Source organism: Acaromyces ingoldii (genome assembly GCF_003144295.1).
Source record: "Acaromyces ingoldii strain MCA 4198 unplaced genomic scaffold FA10scaffold_2, whole genome shotgun sequence".
Lineage (NCBI taxonomy): Eukaryota > Fungi > Basidiomycota > Exobasidiomycetes > Exobasidiales > Cryptobasidiaceae > Acaromyces > Acaromyces ingoldii.
The window spans coordinates 972,316-992,568 of NW_020290248.1; the positions used below are offsets into that span (position 1 = coordinate 972,316).

At 56.8% G+C, this 20,253-nt stretch overlaps 7 protein-coding genes and 1 non-coding gene across 8 annotated transcripts; 3 read left to right on the forward strand and 5 right to left on the reverse strand.

The window, feature by feature from the left end:
• Window positions 1-121: 121 nt before the first annotated feature.
• On the reverse strand, window positions 122-2,071 carry FA10DRAFT_265317 (S-adenosyl-L-methionine-dependent methyltransferase). Its single transcript, XM_025521005.1, has 4 exons — window positions 1,364-2,071; window positions 940-1,302; window positions 536-873; window positions 122-471 (listed from the first exon to the last, which is right to left on the reverse strand). The coding sequence occupies exons 1-4, from the start codon at window positions 2,054-2,056 to the stop codon at window positions 204-206; spliced, it is 1,662 nt and encodes a 553-aa protein (XP_025378656.1). The 5' UTR covers window positions 2,057-2,071; the 3' UTR covers window positions 122-203.
• A 125-nt stretch (window positions 2,072-2,196) lies between these two features.
• FA10DRAFT_67738 (DnaJ-domain-containing protein) lies at window positions 2,197-3,874 on the forward strand. Its single transcript, XM_025525639.1, has 3 exons — window positions 2,197-2,748; window positions 2,813-3,092; window positions 3,172-3,874. Exons 1-3 carry the CDS (start codon window positions 2,275-2,277, stop codon window positions 3,741-3,743), a joined length of 1,326 nt encoding a protein of 441 aa, XP_025378657.1. The 5' UTR covers window positions 2,197-2,274; the 3' UTR covers window positions 3,744-3,874.
• FA10DRAFT_238944 (chitin synthase 8) lies at window positions 3,779-10,495 on the reverse strand. Its single transcript, XM_025519161.1, has 3 exons — window positions 9,854-10,495; window positions 5,643-9,786; window positions 3,779-5,577 (listed from the first exon to the last, which is right to left on the reverse strand). The coding sequence occupies exons 1-3, from the start codon at window positions 10,183-10,185 to the stop codon at window positions 4,006-4,008; spliced, it is 6,048 nt and encodes a 2,015-aa protein (XP_025378658.1). The 5' UTR covers window positions 10,186-10,495; the 3' UTR covers window positions 3,779-4,005.
• Window positions 10,496-10,695: 200 nt separating this feature from the next.
• On the forward strand, window positions 10,696-13,019 carry FA10DRAFT_265320 (putative 26S proteasome non-ATPase regulatory subunit p58). Its single transcript, XM_025521006.1, has 3 exons — window positions 10,696-11,302; window positions 11,370-11,638; window positions 11,696-13,019. The coding sequence occupies exons 1-3, from the start codon at window positions 11,053-11,055 to the stop codon at window positions 12,920-12,922; spliced, it is 1,746 nt and encodes a 581-aa protein (XP_025378659.1). The 5' UTR covers window positions 10,696-11,052; the 3' UTR covers window positions 12,923-13,019.
• On the reverse strand, window positions 12,989-15,802 carry FA10DRAFT_300073 (hypothetical protein). Its single transcript, XM_025524792.1, has 3 exons — window positions 13,578-15,802; window positions 13,265-13,498; window positions 12,989-13,184 (listed from the first exon to the last, which is right to left on the reverse strand). Exons 1-3 carry the CDS (start codon window positions 15,714-15,716, stop codon window positions 13,074-13,076), a joined length of 2,484 nt encoding a protein of 827 aa, XP_025378660.1. The 5' UTR covers window positions 15,717-15,802; the 3' UTR covers window positions 12,989-13,073.
• A 345-nt stretch (window positions 15,803-16,147) lies between these two features.
• FA10DRAFT_300074 (GTP-binding protein lepa) lies at window positions 16,148-18,295 on the forward strand (the record flags this gene model as incomplete). Its single annotated transcript, XM_025524793.1, has 2 exons — window positions 16,148-17,046; window positions 17,104-18,295. The coding sequence occupies 2 exons, from the start codon at window positions 16,148-16,150 to the stop codon at window positions 18,293-18,295; spliced, it is 2,091 nt and encodes a 696-aa protein (XP_025378661.1).
• Window positions 18,296-18,321: 26 nt separating this feature from the next.
• FA10DRAFT_265324 (hypothetical protein) lies at window positions 18,322-19,994 on the reverse strand. The gene is made up of 3 exons (XM_025521007.1): window positions 19,237-19,994; window positions 18,841-19,098; window positions 18,322-18,770 (listed from the first exon to the last, which is right to left on the reverse strand). Exons 1-3 carry the CDS (start codon window positions 19,775-19,777, stop codon window positions 18,412-18,414), a joined length of 1,158 nt encoding a protein of 385 aa, XP_025378662.1. The 5' UTR covers window positions 19,778-19,994; the 3' UTR covers window positions 18,322-18,411.
• FA10DRAFT_t24 lies at window positions 19,897-19,999 on the reverse strand. The gene has a single exon. It is a non-coding gene; the product is annotated as a tRNA-Pro (tRNA).
• Window positions 20,000-20,253: the final 254 nt, after the last annotated feature.

The following is a 20,253-nucleotide window of genomic DNA, read 5'->3' on the forward strand; positions in this document are numbered from 1 at the left end:
TTTCCCCACGTTCTGGATCGTTGAAAGACCTGCTTGCTCCGCCCTAGAGACTATCACCGCTGAAGACGTCGAGTCATCTTGTTTCTCGCCCTCTCGTAGGCTCATGATCGCTCTCTGTGCCCATCCATGAAGTGGGTTGGTCACGTTCAATGGGCAGTGTCTATGATTGTCAAACTAGTGATACAAAAGGAAAAGCACCGACATTATCGGTCTCTTCTAATTCTAGACGGCATCTGTTCCTCTAGAAGATTTTCTGGTCGGAATGGCCACCGGTCAAACATCTTGGCCAGGGCGACCCATTGGTGGATCGTCAAGTCGTTGACGAACGTCTCTGGATCGATGCGAAAGTTGTCAGGAAGAATCTGTTCGTGCTCAGGCTTGTCCTTGTTGACGTTTTCGATGAGCTTCCTCATGGCGGGATGGTCCGTCGAGAGCATGTTGAGAACGTTTTGGGCACCCGGCGCGACGTGTCTGCAAGCCATGAATCTCATCGTCAGTTCGCATTCAAGGTGAGCAGAGAGAAGGAGACACCCACTTGAGAGCTTCACCAACAGGCGTCGACCGGAGGACAAAGAGGTTCCTGGTAATGAATTCAAACGGCTCCATGTCCTCCTCCGACAACAGCGGTCGGGTCTTGGGCTCCAAGGATAAGAAACAGAGTTTCTCCTTGGTCTTCCCGCTCGGTGCGTTGAATACCTGCCCAGGTAGCCTAGAGACGGGAAGCTGTGCGCCCACGGTAGATGTCGTTGGCCAGATGTGTGATTGGAGTGGTTCAAAATGCGAAGAGTTCAAAAGCATTTTGCGGTCTGTGAGGGCATCACAGAAAGTAGACAGTCTAGTCCGGAGCTTCTCGCCTGGCTCAGCAAGACTGCGCTGTTGAGGGGCAGAATGGGGTGAGCGAGAGATTTCGTCGCAAGGAAAAGAAGCGTCATGACGCACCGTGGCGAGATGTTCGGAACAGACAAACGCCATGCGGACTCTTCCAAATCGGAAGAGCCAGAGCCTCGTGGCTATGGCGCTGACTAGCTGTTGAAAGAGCTGTTCGCCGTGGACTGCGTTTGGGAGAGTGAACAAGACGACGAGCGGGCTGGAACGTTGCCAATCCTCTTGTTCGTGAATGGCCCCGGTCGCTTTCTCGTATGACCCAGCCGACTGTGGCACAAGGCGCTTTTCCTTGACACCATGTATGTGATCCAGCATACCTTCGTCAACGAGATCGGTATATGTGGTCCATCGATACGGTGACTTTTTGACGATTTCTAGATGCGCAACTCTCTCTAGAGTCGGGTCCGAGGGGAGTTGCTAAAGACAACTATATCAACACTCTGTAGGCTCTTCTATCCTAGTCTGACTATCGGCTCACCTTCAAGAACGCCGCATATCCTTCGTTCTCCTCTATTGCGATGATCCTATCCACATGTTCGCTTTGAATCAAGCTCCTCGTGATCGATCCCGGTCCAGGGTAGCACTCGATGATGGTAAGCTTTTCACCACCGGCCTCTTGCCTCAATCGTGACAGGTCGAGCCGGTCTGCAACCGCTCTCGTCGTATCTTCGTTTGCGACAAAATAGCGATGATCTTTGAGGAAGCCTCGCTCGGTGTTGAACACATTTCGCCAGAATGTTGGGGCAGGCAGGTGCGCAAAGGGCGTCGTCGGGTCCGGCAGTAGATTCTCGACCTGGCCCTTTGGCCGAGCACCGTTCCTGTTGGGCGCCGTAATAGGGGCATCTGACCTGATTCGTCGCTTCACCGTTTTCTTCCCCAACGTCGATGCTCGCGGTCTTGACGATGATGCGACGGTCTCATCCGCCGTCTCCTTTGCAGCGCCGGGTTGCCGTCCACGTCGCTTCGGCTTTGGTGTGGGAGGTGGCGGGTCGTCAGAAGATGTAGCTTCTTGTTGGTCGGCTGTCTTGGATGGTGGTGCCGCAAAGGACAGCCGCGAGGTCGAGGCAATGCTTCTTGCCTGTACCCCCGTTGATCTCGGCGGTTGAGCACATGTCCAAGCTCTAGCCTCTGCTAGTAGTGGCCTTACCACTGCTACTGCTCCCCTCGCCATCACTTGATGATCAGGATGTCAGGTTCTTCGCAAAAAAAAAAAAAAGTGCCAAAAAAGTGTTCTCCCGGCCGAAGAAGAGCTGAGCGACACGCGACGAAATCTTGGCCTGGCCCTAGACGTCTAAAAATTCCTACCTGGGAGACGAGATCGGCCCTCCCTCACGACGACCGGGGTTTGCGGTGATTCGGTAGTCATCGACATCCGAGACGGTGAGCAATATGTCGTCGCCCGAAGACGCCCAAAAGGCGTACAATCTCGCCATGAAACACTCGTCGTCGGGGAACCTCGAGGGCGCACTCAAATGGGCCCGAAAAGCCATGTCCATGGACCCCAATTCATCCCAGGCAAAGATCCTCCTCACCAGCTTGGAGAAAGGTCACATGCCCGGGAACACCTCGACTCAAAATCAGGCGAACGGGAGCAGTGCCGAAGCCGGGACGTCCTCTTCCTCTTCGGGAAAGAGCTCGGCGATGCCGAACGGGACCGCATCAGCAGCGCATCGGCGACCGGCAGCTGCCGGGGCTTCCTCTGCAGCGGAAGAAAAGAGGCCCCAGAGGGAGTACACCAAGGAACAGGCAAAGATTGTGACACAGGTCAACAAGGCTGGCAGGGACAATGACTTCTACGGGGTTCTGGGCTTGAAAAAAGAGGACAAGCCGGACGAAAATGCAATCAAAAAGGGCTACCGGAAGGTGAGAAGGGACATCATGGATCGTTGGGGCGAAGAGGAGGAGAGCTCACACACATGGCTTACAGCTCGCCTTACAACTGCACCCGGACAAGAACGGTGCACCTGGTGCCGACGAAGCCTTCAAGATTGTCTCGAAGGCCTTTACAATTCTCTCAGACTCGAACAAAAAGGCTATCTACGACCAGACGGGCAGCGACCCAGACTCGAGGGGAGGCGGCGGTGGTGGGTCTGGATTCAGCCAATTTGCGAGAGGTGGGCCGGGTGGGGCAACATATAGGACGTATGGCGGCGGGGGTATGAATGGCGAGATTGATCCTCAAGATCTCTTCAACATGTTCTTTGGAGGCGGCATGGGGAACGGTAGGTGTTTCTTTTCGTCGTCTGCTTCGGTCAAGGTTACTGAATCGTCTTTCAGGCTTTGGAGGAGGAGGAACGACTTTCCACTTTGGCGGGCCAGGTGTGCACTTTGGGCCAGGCATGCCAAGAAGGCCACGAGCAGGTGGCCACCAGCCACAGCAAGAATCCACGTCGATCCTCCTGCAGCTGCTCCCAATTCTTATCCTGGGTCTCTTCTCGCTCCTGTCTTATGCGCCCACGCTCTTTGGCACACCGGACCCGCTCTACACGTGGAATGCACAGGGCGCATACCGGATGCCCCGAACCACATTGAAGCACAACGTCAAGTACCACGTCGACCCGACCGCCTGGTCTCAGCACCCCTTCGTTCAAGCCGCTGCGGGCAGTGGAAGCGCGACGAGAAAAGACACTTCGAAGCTCGACGGCTTCGAGCGGCGTGTCGAGAACTCATACAAGAATATTCTCTACAACGAGTGCGAGCGCCGTCGCGACTACCAAGAACGGAGGCTACGGGCGAGCATGGGCACCCTCTTTGGCATTGGTGCGGATCGAGAGGCCGAAAAGAGGATCAGAGAAGAGGTCTACGAAAGCTGCGAGCGCTTGAGAGACTTTGGCCTCTACATGCCACTACGAATCTGAGATGTACACTGCTTTCTCTTTTCATGATATCGGGTCATAGAATCACAATTTCATTGTCATACGCTTGCACAAAATCGGAGCGAGGCTGATCGATTGGAGAAGTTAGAGAAAAGAGAGGGGAGAACGTTTCAATAAGATACACATGGGACGAGGGAGAGATTGTTCGTGAAGGTAGGGTTCCTTGGCTTTGATGATAGTTCGCGAAGAGATGCACAGAAAGAGGACGTGGACGAGTGGCGATCCATACAGAGCTGAGCAGGCCTCAGACCTCCGCGAGGACCTTGTCGATCGTCTCATTGACAAATGTCTTCTTCTCCGGCGAGAATGGTGCTCCGTACTTTTCCTCAAGCTGACCACGGAGCTTCTTTTTCGTGACACTGGCCAGGTCTGAGGACATGATGAGCTGTCGAATGTCGCGAGCGACGACATCGTCTGCAGGCACAGCGCCGGGCGTGCTGGCGTCGACCAGAGGGCCCTCGGCGGGTCCGGGCGTCGATCGTCCGCTCCTCTGTCCAGATCCCTGCTGTTGCTGTTGCTGCTGTTGAGGCTGGTAGAACGACTGGCCATACATTGAGGGCGATCCCTGGAAGTAGCCCGACTGGAACTGCTGCGACTGCATCTGCGGCATACCATACATCGATGTCGGCTGCGATGCATAGACGCCCGGATTCGTCGCAGTTGGTCCGCCAAACATAGACATAGCAGGCGTGCCATAGCCCGACATGGCCCCGTGGTAGCTCTGTCCTTGAGGCATGCCGCCGCCCAAGCTGTATGTCGAATGTCTCGCAGCGTCCATCTGTCCAGGAGGGAAATAACCAGGCGTGCCAACTTGCGAACCGCCACCCATGGCGCCGCCGAGCTGCGAAGCAGAGGGGCTGTGTCCATAGCTGGGCGACTGCTGCATCATGGGCGCGCCGTACAGGCTCGGAGCATACATCGACCCGGCCCTCGACCCGGCGTTGGACTTGTCATTGCGGGCCGCTTCGATGATCTCGCCGATGGAGCGAGCAGAGTTGCGCTCCCAAAGCTCCTCCTCGTAGGCCTGCCACGTCTGTTCAGGAATCTCGTTGGGATCGAACTTGCCCTCGTCGTGCTTGACGATCTTTTGACCCTTTTCACCCATGACGACGCGAGTGTTACCCCACGAGAAGTCGTCCATGTGCCAGAAGGAGTAGAGGGGCAGGAAGAGAGTCCAGACGGGTGTACCGACGATGTAGATGAGCATCCAGATGATCATGTCGAATCGCCTGCGGAGCAGGAAGATGATGGCCTGAAGACCGTAGATGGCCGCCAACATGATCAAGCTCGTGACGGGCACAGTGGCGTCATCTGTGCAGACCAGAACAATGAGATAGACGATGTAAACCATGGTGACTGGCGCAATGATCGTCGAGAGCAGGTCGATGAAGACGATGAAGCGCATGGAGAAGAGGCAGAAACCGCAGAGGCCTGGCGTGGAGATGAGCTCGAAGAGATTGTGCACCGTACTGTTGATCCATCGACGTCGTTGCGACAAGAGCACTCCCCAGTCTTCGGGCGCCGTCGTCATGGCCTTGGCGTCGCGAATGAAGAGCGTCTTGTAGTTACCAAAGTGTTTGAGAACCAGCGTGGTCAGATAACGATCTTCACCCAGGTGAAGCAGGTTCTTGGTGTGCAACGTATCGACGCGATTTTCGGCATACTCTTCAAGGACGCGGTTGGCAATGAACAAAGGTCGATGCGTGTCGGGCGTACGGATTCGGAAGATGGAGAAACAACCTGGAAGACAAGTGACGGAGCCGAACAAGCTCTCGAAAGCCTTGGCGAGGTAGTGCGAGATGAAGTATTCGTAGACCTGCGAAAAGGCATGGGTTAGAGCTCTAAAATGTGAGGAGAACCCTACTGGCACAGGGCACTCACCTGGAGCATCGTGATAAAGCTGCGCTTCGAGTTGGACAGGGAAGTCTCTCCACAGAGACCGATGACCTTCTTGTCGTTGGTAAATGCCGACACAAACCGGTTGAGCGAGAGGGCCTCGACCTCTGTGTCGGCATCGACCTGGAGGACGTACTCGTAGAAGCTCGGATTGACACCAATGACGTTCTTGATTTGGTGGTAAACCTCGAGCTCCATCGGATTCATCGGCAGGCCAAAGTGAACCTTGTTGAGGAAACGCATGAGAACGAGCTGCGAGTCTCGCTTTCCGCGATTGCCTGGACGCTGGCGTTCAGTGGGCTTACCACACTTGACAACAACGAGGTAAGGAACAACGTGACCGTGGTGCTCGTACAGACCGCTGTAGACCTTTGCCATGTTGTGCTGACGGCTTCCCTCGCCCAGCGAGAGGAAGCTCAATGGTTCTGGGTCCAGGTTGGGATCCGCGCCGAGAATGTCGAGGACGATGCGCGGAGTAGGTCGATCGTTACCCGAACCGACAATCATACCGTCACAAATGATGAAGATGAGCTTGCGCTTGTCATCGTATTTGAGTGCAGCCAGCGAGTTGATCGTCTTGCGCATCGACTCTTCGCCTTCGGTGTAGCAAGGAACCTGGCAGAGAACAAACTTGTCGTGTTCTTCTGGCTTACGCTCCCTTCCGAATTGGAGAGCCGCTAGGAACTTGAAGCCGATAATGGCGACCATGACAATCGAGAGAGCCAAGAGAATGTAACGAGCGAATTGACACTGGGGCGAGTTGCGGTTGTCCTGCTTTCCGATGAAGAAGAGGTTCCTCAGGCATACTCTTTGACGATCCATGACGTCGGAAGAGAGGGGCAGGGCGTCGAGCTGCTTGGTGATGTCCTTGCCCGGATTCTGTGATATGAGTTGGATGATCGAAGATGACATGAACTGTGCGTTAGTATTCGCCGGCGCCTGAGTGTTTTCCGGCGCCTGAATTGCTCCGCGATTTCCCTGGCTGACATAGTCGGTCACGTCGTAGATGCCACCGCGGTAGATTGCCACGGCGCGCCCTTCGTCGAGGAGGTCCGAGATGCCATCGGGTGTGTAACCCATGAAACCGACGCGGTAGTTTGATCTCATGAGCCACATCGACTCGTAGTACCAGTCAGAGCGGAAGTCTTCAGGGTGAATGGCTCGGAAATCGTGATATTGGGCGTTAGTATCTGTCGAGTTGTCCCGATTGAGCTGGACCCAAGGGCTGACACTGCCGTCGACACCGTTGCAGAGCGCGTTGACCTGCACCGGGAAGATACCGGTTGCATCTTCTCCGGCGTACTTGAGAATTGCTGTCTCGGGTACGACCGAAACAACGGAGCGGTGCATGGTGACAATGTTGTTGAGATCAAACACTTCGCCGCGGATGGCGGTCAAGGACTGATTGCCCTTTCGGTTCTGCAGCTCGTCAGTCGAGTAGACGTGTTGCTTGGGGCAAATGACATTGCCCAAGACGGCAATGACAAAGATGGCGCAGCCGCAAATGAACCAGATCATCATGTTGATGGCCAGCTTCTCGCGCCAGGCCATACGAATGTCGGGGCGCTTCATGCCGCCACACCATTTGAGGAACGGCGAAGGAATCCACCAAGTGAGAAGCCAGGTGAGGAGCACCCATCTTTTGCGCTGTGAGGTAACGGCCATCTCCTCGGCCACCTCCCCATCCGCGGCGTCGGTAAATTGCGTAGGGCCTTTCTCGTTCAGGCCGCGTGCTGCTCCGTTGGCGTCGGCGAACATGTTGCGCGAGGGTGCATAGGCTTCCGAGCCGACCACCGACGCTGAGGCGCTGAAGTTGCCACCGTAGCTGCGGCGATTGAGGCCGGAAAAGTCCGAGTAGGTGCTCTTGGCCTCGTCCATGCTGTCCTCCTGGTTGCCAACCAGGGGCAAAGCCGCGGTGGAGCGCTCCTTGAATGGGTCACCATATGCGCCGACGAAGCCGCCGGGAGTTCCTGCAAGGGCACCGCCTGCAGACTCATCGATGACGCCCAGGGGCGAGAAGGGGTCTGTCTCGCCACGGGCAGCAGCGTCAGCATCCATGAGTGCCTTGCGCTCGTTCGCCCGAACCTCTTCTGGGTCGCCCGCTCGGAGGTCGTCTTCCAGCTCGCGGAAGGCGGCATGGGAGAGGAAGACCTTGACCCTGCCCGAAGCGGCATCGTTGTCGCTCCAGCCCATGACTTCCTTGGCGGCTGAGAACTTTTGCTTGGCTTCACCACCAGTCGCGCCCTGCATGTTGGCAGCACTCAGAACGGGTACTTCGGCGTAGCGGCTGCAGAACTCCTCGTAGGTCATGTTGACACTGTACTCGTTGAGGAGTTTGCGCGCCATTTCGGCGATGCCGATGCACTTGATCTGCTGCTTCACAACGCGAGCCTCGAATTGGTTCGGCAGCTGGTTGTCGTTAGGTCGAAGGCACAGGACAAACCAGGGCTTGGTCTCTTCGATTGTCTCAAAGAGCGTGTCTAGACCGCTCTTGAACTCGCCTGCGACGCAGCGCACGCCCGAGTGCTTTGACTTGCCTCCTGAGGTGCCTGCACCGTCCTTGGCGTCGTCATCGTCGTCGGAGTCATCGTCGTCAGCACCACCCCTGCGCTGAGTCGTAGATCTCTTGATCGTTCCTCCACGCTTGCGCATTGAGGGCTGACGCATGGGCTTCACCGACTGCTGAGCAGCAACAATCGTCTGTTCGCTCTTTGGATGTGCCTGCGTGTTGAGAGCCCTAGTATTGAAGAGGTTGCGTACAAAGGAAATCGAGGAGCCGACGCTCTGTGCGCCCGGGACGTCTGCCGCGCTCTTGCCTGCCTCGATCGTCTGCCCACGGAGCAACGAGACAAAGTCGGGACTGACGTTTTCGCTGTTGCGCTCCAGGAGATTCTCACTCGTGTATGCCACCGTTCCGTGGAAGTGACTAATGGTGAAGGTGGCTGAGCCGCTTCGGTCAGCAGGTCCAACCTTGAAGGAAGGGTGGTTTCCCCACCGCTTGCCAAAGGCCTCGACCATGGTCTGGTCCGTCTTCTTTGGCATTCGTCGAGCTTGGTCGTCCATGATGTGGACCAGGCCACCAGGTTGGTTCGTGAGGAGGCGGACGCACTCAGCATTGTCAAAGTAAGGCACTTCTGGCGAGAGGAAAGTGAGCCCTTCATCGGCGTACTCGTCTTGTTTCCGTTCAAAGACAGTGCGAAGCATGAAACGGTGCAACGACTCGTTGGCGAAGTTGACGCAGAACTGGTCCAGCGAATTTCCCCTCGAGAGGTTCTGAAAGCCCGGCAGATCAAAGACGCCAATGAATGCGTCAAAGTCGTCGCGGCAAAGCTTCTCGTTGAGGTGCTCGTTGATCCAGGCAAAGAGAAGCGAGTAGATGGACTTTGCCAGCTCATCACGGTTGTTGGCCGCCCCGTCGGCATCGAGGAGGATGGTGCAGACCTCATTCTTGATCATCTTGGTCTTGTACGTCAGCGACTCCTCAAGCGCCTTTGAAGTGATGCCGAGGAATTCTGCACAGATGTGCAGTACTTCTGGGTTGCGAATTGAAGCCGAGTCTTGGGTCCGATGGCGGTCCTGGTAGAACTCCAAATTACCAAGGTGCAGGATGGCGGCAAGCACCTGGCAGATGGAGGCGACGTGGCGTTTGGACAGGCCAACGTTCTTGAATGCCTGCTTGAGACGGGTGAACTTGGCCGCATCCTGTCGGGCGGTCTCTTTGTGCTGCCTCGAGTGGGATCCCAGGAAGCGGAAGTCGGAGCCATCGCCGAGATGGAGGAACTCCTTTTCCTCACTTGATGCGCCGGCGACGAGGTAATAGAAGATGTGGAAGTTTCGTTCGCTCGACGACGCGCTCACTACGCGGTTCCTCTCAAGATAGTAGTCGAGCGTCTTGGCACCCACCAGCCGACCGCTTTCGCTGAATTGGAGCTCCGTGTACTTGCCAAAGCGCGAGGCGTTTGCATTCTCGAGCGTCGACGAGTTGCCCAGACTCTCTAGGATGAATTCGCCAGAAGGAATTTGCGCGGCGAGCTTGGATCCCTTCTTGCCTGGCGAGGCTGCACTCAAGTCGATGAGGGTCCTCAGCGCAAGCCTCCTGATCTCAGTCTTTCCTGAGGCGGTCTCGCCCCTGTAGCAGTACGAGAGGCGATGAGCATGGTATGGTAAAGCATTATTCTTCTTCAGCAGTTACTCACGCTAGCAAGATGCTCTGGTCCTGGCCGGTCCTGCGCAGGTAAAAGTAGGCGTTGCACGCCAGCTGAAAGACGTGGGGCGGAAGCCTGGCTCGGTTCGACTTGCTCGTCTCGCGGTAGTCCTTTGTGTACTCTCGAAGAGTGTCGTCCGTGTTTCGGTTGCCGGGCGCCGCAAAGGGGTTGGCCGAGATGAGAATCGAGTCGCTGAGAGCGGTGTAGGGCAGCGAGGAGAAGAAGCGATCGCGAAGGACGGGAAAGATGGAGTCGAGGGAGATGTTCGAGAGCTGCGAGAGCTTCTCGACATCCTCGGGCGGGGTTGTCGCACGCTGGTCCATGGTGAGTGAGATACTTTTCCTCTTCCTCCGTGCTCTGTCTGTCTTTGCGGCCGGCAGCGACACCCGTCAAGGGCTAGACTACCACCTTTCGAGCGCGGCCAGAAAGCGAGCGTCGCGATCAAAGAAGAGGTAAAGGCACTCCTTTTCGAAAAGAGTCGGTAAAAGAGTCGTGCTCACAGAAGCCAAAGGGATGAAAGGGAAGGTGAAAAGAAGAGAAAGAGAGAGTGCGCTCGAAAACGACGTGAGAGCAGGCGGGCAAGCGGACAACGCGGTTCCGTGGTGCGTTGGACTTGGTGCAGGTCAAAGGAATTTGTCAAATCTTCAGCAAGGGCAAAGGGGCTGGTCCTAGCGCGACTTTCTGCGAGGGTATTTTTAAATTCTGTCGGGGCTTCCCCTCGCTCTAAGTAGCTGGTCGGTACCAGCTAGAACAGCAGCTAGTACGGTAGTGTATTGGTGTTTTCTTTCCCCCCTTGCTCGACTCTGTTCTCTTTTCAGGGTTGCAATGAGAAACACGGATCGCCGCGCCTCCGCTTTACCAAGCTTTTTCCAGGAGAGCCTGCCACCCATTATTAAAGTGACGACCAGCTCGTCACCAGGCCCTGCCTAGATGAGGGGGGTCTGCCTAACTTTAGTGCATAGATTCATTTGGCCCGGGCGTCGCTCCGGTCGACTCTGCTCCGACGCCCTTTCCACGTCACGTGTTTTACAGGGACTGGGTGTGGTCTGTGCCAGATATTCGGCCGAACGTGTGACCGATCACGTCGTGCATGAAGCGCGTCGACGCTGCTTGCTTGTCGAGAAGATACAAGTGAGGCGACGACGCTTCGACGATCCAATCACAAGCAGCAAGACATGCCTGACACCCAAATGGCGGCGGCCGACAGTGTCCCAGCCCCTAATGGTGCTTCGGAGGCGAAGAAAGTCCAAGAGCCTCCAGCTCCAAAGGACATCTTCCTGACGCTCCTCCGACACAACCTGCTCCTCATTGTCCGTTCTGTCGCCCATCTCGAGCCACGATTCGCCGCGAGAGCACTCCGATCTTTGGCTTCAAGCCGTAAGCTCTGCAGCCTCCATCCCGATGTCCTGGCAAGGGCCATAGAAGAGGGTACAGCAAAAGGTGTGTAGGACTAGAAGGCTGCTCCTCTTCTCATTGTTTTTGTGCTGACCCCTTCGTATTTGCCCAGACTCAGAAGTCAGGTCTCAGCTGCTTGCAGTGCTCCCTCACGCATATGTCCCAAGCGGCAATGGAAGCACCACGAGGCAGACGACTGGCGATGCCATGGATGTTGACTCTGCCGAGGGCGCAGAAGGAGCCGCAAAGAAGTCTATCAAGGATGCCGCAACTCTCGCCGACACGTCGTTCAAGCACGCTCCCGAGGCCTCCGCCGAGCTCAATGCATACGTCAGCCTCCTTGTCATCGTCTATCTTGCGGACAAGGGTGAAATCGAGAAGGTGAGGTTGTTGGTATGGGGCTGGTAGAACAAAGCTGATCAATTTTTGAACTCACAGGCCGCCATCTTCTCTCGGAGGTCGCTTCAGCAAATCCAAGCGGCCAACAAGCGGACACTCGACCAGGTTTGTGCTCGCACCATCTTCTATCTCGCTCGATGCGTTGAGATTCTCAAGGGTCAAGGCAAGAGCGGAGGCCTAGCCGAGGAGAGGGACTTCCTTCTGTCTCTTCACCGAACAGCTGCTCTGCGACACGACAACGAGACAAACGCCACAGTCCAGAACATCCTCTTGCGATCCTACATCGTCGAGTCAAACCTGTACGACCAAGCTGACAAGCTCGTGGCTCGTGCGCCCTTCCCACGAGCGCAGGCTGGAAACGGTCAAATTGCTCGCTACGAATACTACGTTGGCCGTATCCGAGCTGTGCAGCTGAACTACACCGAGGCACACACGCACTTGCAGCAAGCTATTCGACGAGCACCACAACCAAGCTCCAAGGCGAAGAGGGAAGAGGAAGAGAAGAGAGCCAGAAAGGCAGAGGGAAAAGACGACACAAAGGACAGCGACGAAAAGCCTGTAGCAGACGCATACACCGTGCTCAAAGCAGAGTTGGCCAAGGTAAAGCCCACGAGCCCCGGCGCGGGCTTCCTGCAGACCGCCTACAAGTTCCTCGTCGTCGTGGAGCTCCTGATGGGCGACATCTCTGAACGGAGCGTGTTCCGAATGGACGTTCTCAAGAAGGCACTGGCCCCCTACATGGAAATTGTCCAGGCGGTGCGAATCGGAGATCTCTCTCTCTTTGCAAAGACGCTTTCGACGCACAATGCCCTTTTCCTCGCCGATAAGACGCACTCACTCATTCTGCGGCTGAGGCACAACGTCATCAAGACTGGCATTCGCACCATCTCCTTGGCATACTCGCGCATCAGCCTGTCGGACATCACACGCAAGCTGCACCTAGAGTCGGAGGAAGATGCAGAGTACATTGTTGCCAAGGCCATCAGAGACGGCGTCATCGAGGCGCAGGTCGACCACGAGCGCGGCGAGATGCGCAGCCGCGAGACGGGCGAAGTGTACTCGACCAACGAGCCACAGGCTCAATTGAGGCAACGCATCAACTTCTGCTTGCAGCTTCACAACGAGTCGGTCAAAGCCATGCGCTACCCGCTCGACAACCACAAGGCCGAGCTCGATTCGGCGTCTGCGGCGCGCGAGAGGGAAAGAGAGCTGGCAAAGGAGATTGCCGATGGCGATATCAGCGACGAGGACGAGGACTGGGTGTGAAGCAGAAGGGTGCTAGCCATTTCGACACTTCAATTCAGTAGACAATTTATCCTTCATCGCAACGAAAGAGAGTCAGAAAGCGTGACTGTGCGCGAGTAGGATATTGCATGATGGCAGTGAAAGTACAGGCAGGGATAGAGTATCGCGCGATTCAGACGCTGACACCGGCCCCCCTCAATCGTCTGATTTCCTCTTGCAAATCCTCGACACTGGCCTTGAGTGTTTTTGCGTCCTGGAACTTCCTCGACTTCTGCGCGCTTGCCTTTTTCGTCGGCAATGACAGTCCACGTCAGCCAAGGGATCAGATTTATCATGAGTGACCATGATGACAAGAGAACTCACCGCATACTGCCTGACGAGGGCCAGCTGCTGTTCGAGAACGATGAGCTGCTCCTTTGCGCCCTCAGGGTCTTGCTGCACACGACGCAGCGTCTCTTCGTCTGGCCCACCGGCCGATCCGTTGACCATCTTGGGCGAAGAAGAGGTTGAGGACACAGCGCTTTGCTTTGACCCTGCCTGCGCGTTAGTGCTGCTGCCCTTTGCGCCAAGCTTAGGAAGGCTCTGGAGCGGAAACATCTGGTGCCGTCCCACAAATTTAAGTCAGCAAGGCCCGAACGCATATGAGAGGAATTCAAGCGAGAAAGATCAAGCTCACATTCTGCTGCAGGAACAGATTGGCCCGCGTCCAGATGGCCTCCTGCACCCTCTTCTGTGCCGACGGTGCTCCAGTCCCGGCTGGCGTTGCACCTGGCGGTGAAACGACAGGCAGAGCCCTGATCCTTTTGGCAAGCGCATCGTAATTGGCGAAATTGGCAAGAAGCTGCTTCCTTGCTTGGGCTGCGTCTCTCTGCAGAGCCAGTGCTGTCCTTTGCCTCGCTTTGCCCGTTGTCGTCGTCGTCGTGCTTGCCCCATTGCTGGAATTATCCGTTGTCGATTGCTCGTCTGCTCCGTTGGTGCCCAGCGCCGCTGCTGCGTCCTGCCTTTGGAGCCCGAGGACCATCTCCTGGAACTCAGGCAGCGACTGCTCAATGTCCTTCTGTAGCGAGACGAGGTCTTCGTACAGTCTCAGATACATGGGAAGCGAGCCATCGTCGAGCATGTATTGTCGATGCATGATCGTCGAGCGGCAGTCTTTGCAGATGCGTATCCCTCTTCTCTTGAGCGTCTCGCTTTCTTCTCTCTTTCTCAAGTTCGACGGCGAAGAAGGAGCCGGACTGGCTGAACCGCCCCCCGGTGGCGTGACAAAAACGTCCAACAGCGGCTTATCGTCCCAGCGAGGCGGGAGGTCCCTGATCTTGCTGCCGCCCTTGCCATCACCCACGACGAGTCCACTGCATTTGAGCTCTGCCAGATGGGCCGCATCGAGCTGCTGCTCCTTTTCTTCCGATGAAAAGGGCGAGGGTGGCACCGAAAGCTGAGGTGAAGCGCATACAACCTGGCCACAGAGCCGACAATGATGTTTCCGGACCGTCAGGCTGAATGGGGTGTGACAGACTGCGCAGCTCTTGCGGCTCGCATCGTCCTCCCACTTTACGATTCGCATCTCCTCCTCTCGCATTCTCTTTTCCTCTTCGGCGAGCCTTCGCTGTCGCTTGATCGTCTCAGGCAGCCATGAGATGGAAGACGAGGAGTCGACCGCCAACGAGGCGGCGCCCATCAGCCTAGCCAGGCCCGCGTCGCTGTGGAGTAAGAGGAGCTTCTCGAGCCTCCTCTCCAACCTCTGTGCCTCCATCTCAGATCTGGCCCCCTTTGGCTCCTCTTCTGCGTCGGCCCCTCCTCCATCTTGCCTGTTGCGAGTAGCACTACCTTCTCTCGAGCGAGCCTTTGCAACTGCAAAGTCGTCCGTGCGGACCCTATAGACGCCCTTTGGCTGAAAGCCAGGCCGATACGCCGTGCCTCTCCCGATCATTCCATTTGGTAGCCCACCACCACCAACTCCTCCCTGGGTCAGCGTCGGGGGTAATGCTGCGAGGTGCGAAGGGACAGGCAAGTGTCCACCATTGACACCGGCGCCCATGTTGGGTGAGAAGGTAAGGGGTGTGCCGGAAGGCGACGATGACGCCGAGCTGGCACTTGTGGGTGTGTCTCTGCCACCCATCTGGACCGAGAGGCTAGAGCCGTCGCGGAGCCGTTGGGCAGTAGAAACGTGCTGAGGGAGGTGAGGGGCAAGGAGGAGGCTGCCACCAGACGCAGTCGAGGCGGATCGTGAGTGCGATCCCGTTGGGTGACTGGCGCGCGTGGGCGATGGAGAGTATGAGTGCCTTTTGGCATGGTGGCCCTGGCCGTTTGGTCTCTGTGACGGCCCTGTAGCTCGCTGCGGGTGGGGGGAGAGCAGCGAGGAGCTCGAGGGGGTTGGTGAAGTCGAGGATTCGGCAAGTGGTGCCGTGGAGGCTGCGGAAGACGAGGTGGACGCTGACGGGGAAGACGCGCTGGGGACTGCCAATGTTGACGAGACAGCCCTGCGAGCAGTGGATGAGCCAGCTGTCCTGTCAGGGTCCGCCTTGCCCTTGTCCTTTGCTCGGAGCGAGGAGATTGTGCGTAGCGGCGGCGGGGCATCAGAGGGTATTCCAGACCCAGCTCCACCTTTCGTAGGTGGCAGCTGTCTGTGTTGCTGCTGTTGCTGTTGCTGGGTCCAATGAGAGCCATTGGAGGACGCCATTGGCATCGCCGTCGAGGGCGTGTTTGCCATAGGCTGAGGCGTCGTTGCGCCTGAAACATCCCCGGAGTTTACCGACGCAGACGACGGGGCCCTCCGATGGCTCTGGTACGGTGCATAGGGCAGCTGCGCAGACATCTCGATTCGTCTGTCTCTACCAGCGCTGCCGCTCCTGCTGCTCTATGAGCCCCTTATCGCTGCTGTGGTCGTTGTCGTTGTCGCCGCTGCTGCAGCTGATCACACTCCACCACGATTAGCCCGCGCGTTCCTGAGGGCCGGTTCCTCCACGTGTTCTATAAACTAGAAGATCCATTTCGTCAATTTTGGCAGCTTTGCATCTTCCAAGACGACATGAGATGACGACAAGAATAGCTGGGCGCATCGTTGCGCCTCGTCTGCGAGCCGCACCTCTGCATAGACTCGCTTCCGCAAGCTGTTTACGACCCCGATTGGTTGCCCGCGGTCTTGAAAGGCCACCAAATCGTGGCAGAGAATGGGTCGGCGGCAGTGTGCGATGTCTGGCTTCGGCTTCTGCTGCGTCTACATCGGCCACACCGACAGCGAAGTCGATGGGACCAGACGCTTCCAAGTTTGCAATGCTTCTTCCCACATCGTTTAGTATTATTGCACATATCGATCACGGCAAGTCGACGCTGGCGGACCGGCTGCTGGAGCTTACAGGTACGATTCCCATGGAGGGCGAATCTGGGGTGAACCGCCAGGTGCTGGACTCGCTCAAGGTGGAGCGTGAGCGGGGTATCACCGTTAAGAGCCAAGCAGTCAGCATGATCTATGCCGACCGACGCTCTCAAGGTCGCGAGTACCTGCTTAATCTCATCGACACGCCTGGTCACGTCGACTTTGCTTACGAAGTGAGCCGGAGCCTGAGCGCCTGCCAGATGGCATTGCTCGTCGTCGATGCGACCCAGGGGATTCAGTCACAGACACTCTCCGTTTTTCGGATCGCAGTGGCAAGAGGCTTGCGAATTATCCCTATCATCAACAAGATCGACCTGCCCAATGCCAACACCGACGCCGTGCTTGCCCAGCTCGAGTCCAGGTTGGGCCTGGACTGTATGCCGGGTGGGCAAGATGAGGCAATTCTCGTCAGCGCAAAGACGGGAATGGGAGTTGAAGCAGTCTTGCAGCGCATCGTCGATGTCGGTTTCGACACGTCCGCTGCTGCTGCTTCTTCTCCCCCTTCTGCTGCCCTCGCTCCTCGTACAAAGACGACCGCAAAACGAGGCGAAGGAGAAAAGCTGCGCGCCCTCGTGTTCGACAGCTGGTACGACTCGTACCGCGGCGTCATTGCCCTCGTATCTGTGCACGATGGTGTGCTGAAGACGGGCGATAAGCTGGCCTTTTCGCATTCCAAGAAAAAGTACGAGGTGCTCGATGCGGGAGTGAACAGTCCCACCGGTATTTCAACAGGGCTTCTCTGTCAAGGCCAGGTCGGCTGGGTGGTCTGGTGAGTCTGATCACAACTTGCTGTCTAGTCACATCGATACTGACAAGAATCCCTCAGCAACATGAAGTCCTTGACAGAAGCATCCATCGGCGACACGCTGCACCATGCCAATACCCATGTAGAGCCCTTGGCTGGCTTCAAGCCCTCGGTGCCGATGGTCTACTGCGCCGCCTTTCCCGTCGAGTCGTCCGACTTTCCCAAGTTAGAAGCAGCTATTCAGCGCCTAGCCCTCAACGACCGCAGCGTCACCTACGCTCGCGAATCGAGCAACGCGTTGGGGCAGGGCATCAAGCTCGGCCTGCTCGGCGCGCTGCACCTCGAGATCTTTAGGGCAAGGCTCGAGGATGAGTACGAGCAAACGATTCTCGTCACTGCTCCCTCGGTTGCGTATCGCTTGGTGCACCAGGACGGCTCATCGCGCATCATTTCCAACCCACTCGACTTTCCAGACCACGTTGCTTCGAGAATAGGAACAAAGGGAGGAGGAAAGAACGTGGTAGAGGTGCAAGAGCCGATGGTGCTCGGGACGCTCACTTGCCCTGAAGAACACGTTGGCGCGATGATGCAGCTCTGCGCGGACAGACGCGGGACCGAGGTGGACGTCTCGTTCGATGAAGAGGGGGGCGCTGCTACCACAAGCATGGTGGGCGGCGACCTGGATGGGCAACAGCAGCAGCAGCAGCAGCAGCAGAGGATCGTGACAATGAAGTACCGTCTGCCGCTTGGTGAGATTGTGACGGACTTCTTCGGCCTCGTCAAGAGCAAGACGGCTGGGTTTGCCACATTTGAGTACGAGGACCTCGTTGAAGGGCAGGGTCGCGCCGAGGGCATCGATGCAGAGGAGGACGGGTGGGAGAGGAGCGACGTCGTCAAGCTCACGTTTCTCATCAGCGGCACGCCCATCGATGCGCTGTGCCAGGTCGTGCATCGCTCCAAGGCCGTCTACGTCGCACGACAGTGGGCCCAGAAGATCAAGGACGTCGTGCCGAGGCAGCAGTACGACGTCGTGGTGCAGGCCTGCGTGGGGGGCAAGGTCGTGGCCGCTGAGAAGAAGGGCGCATACCGAAAGGATGTCCTGCAAGGCATCTATGGCGGACACTACGACCGCAAGGCCAAGCTGCTGGGCAAGCAAAAGGAGGGCAAAAAGCGGCTGAGATCGATGAGCTTCGGCAGGGTGCAGATCCCGCAAGAGTCCTTTATGGAGATTCTCGATTCCAAGTCGTCGGGCTCTTCCAAGACGAACAAGTAATAGAGGGAAGTAGCAAGGGGGGGTTTTCCGCATCAATTGTAATATTGCTTCATTTTCCTGTTTCTAGTCCGTGTGTGACGAAGTCTGCAATGCAACAAGTACGACAACATCATCCATCACCCACCCTTGGGGATGAGGAGTGAGGCAGCGAGGCCTGCGAGGAGGCCACTGGCCTTTTCCTGGGGCGTGTGGAAGAAGAGGGCGGTGCAGAAGAGGCACCAGGCCCACAGACCGATGAGCGCGAGAATCGACAGCGCCACGGCGAGGTTGACGGTCGCTTGCGAAGGGCTGATGGACGCCGAGGCGCGGAAGGGGTCCAGGACCGACCAGCTTCGCGCGGGTATGATTTGGAGGAGGTAAGGATGCAGGGCGACGGGGACCAGGTGGGGCAGGAAGGGCGTCAGATCTTCGAGTAGGTAGAGAGCAGAGAGAACGAGGATGTAGGTGTGGCCCGAGATGTCATGACCGCCATGGACTGTTGAGGAAAGAAAAGGATGAGCTCTGAGTCTCACAACTCATTCGTCTCGTGACAGGTAGGCACGTACAGCGAGCTTTGAGGGAGCCGTCAGAGGATGCGCTGGTCAGCGCGGCATGTCCACTTTGGAACAGCTCTGGGCTCGATTGCGGCGTGAGTGGGAGGCGCGAATAGCAGAACATGGGGTGCACGCTGCCCTTGATGAGGAAGCCATCATCGGCAAGTGACGAAGAGGCCGTGGGTGGAAGCATGGGGTAGCATACGGCACCACTCCACTGCAGTACCCTCGTCATCAGAGGCGGGCCGAAAAACCAAGCCGCAAAGAACCTGTGTCGAAGGTCAGCACGGGAGATGCAAAGAATACGAAAGCATCTGACAGCTCACACTTGAGCAGAGGGGACATTGAGAGAGGGATAAGAGTTGAGAAGTCAGCTTGTAGAGCCTTTTCTTTGTGAAGTCGACTCACCCCATAGAAGCGTTGCAACAAGGAAGCGGAAGGTGGACCTTGACAACGGGCTATAGATGGTGGCTTCGGCCCTCGCCATTGCCTCTTCGTTGTTGCCACTATTACTGCTACTGCTTTGCCTCTCCTTCTCCTTTCCCTTTGCAGAGGATGGGGAAGTAGGAGACGAAGGAGCAGCTCGGAGCGTGAGCGCTTGTGCTGCAAACGCCAGTCCCGTCCAACCCCAGGCCCTCTTGATAAAGATCCGATTGATCCAGTTCCTCCGATCGGCAAATATTGTCGCCGGCAGCCTGGCAGATTCTGCGAGGGGCGCCTGGCTCAACGGATTCGAGTCGAGCGCCGATCGGAGCGGGTGCTGCGTCACAGACGCGCTCAGGCTGACATTGTAGACGTGGGTAGAGTAGAGGACCGAATACGCCGTTCCGACAACGACGAGCACCGAAAGGCCAGCGAGATAGAAGACATGGTATGGCTGCAGGCCGAGCGGAAGAGGCTTGGCGACCTCTTTGCTCTTCCCTTTACCCTTGCTTTGAGTGGACGCCATGGTGGTCTTGACTTGGTCCAGCACTGTCGAGGTCGACGACAAGGAAGGGAAGGGAAGTAACAAAGACGTGGAGGGAGAGGAAGACACGCGTCATCGTACGTGCAAAAACAGGAAAAAGAGGGCCTGGCAGGGAATCGAACCCTGGACCTCTTGCAGAAGGAGTCGCGCGTAAACTTGCGAAAAAATCCCAAAGCAAGTATTATACCTCTAAACTACCAGGCCCCAAAAGCGACACACTTATAATAGCTCCGAGCGAGCCCGTATATATACCAAGACTCGATCCGATATGCCTTCTTGCTTCCGTTCTCTCTTTCTGTATTGCTCAAGTTCTGTGCTTTACACACTCCGAAGTGTTACACAGTCATCTGTGGACATACTTGCCAATCCACACCCTCGCTTCTTCCTTGCTCCTGGCCTTTACACACTACTGAAGGAAGTCTCCGGAATTCACAATTGTGACAGGAGGAGACGGCAAT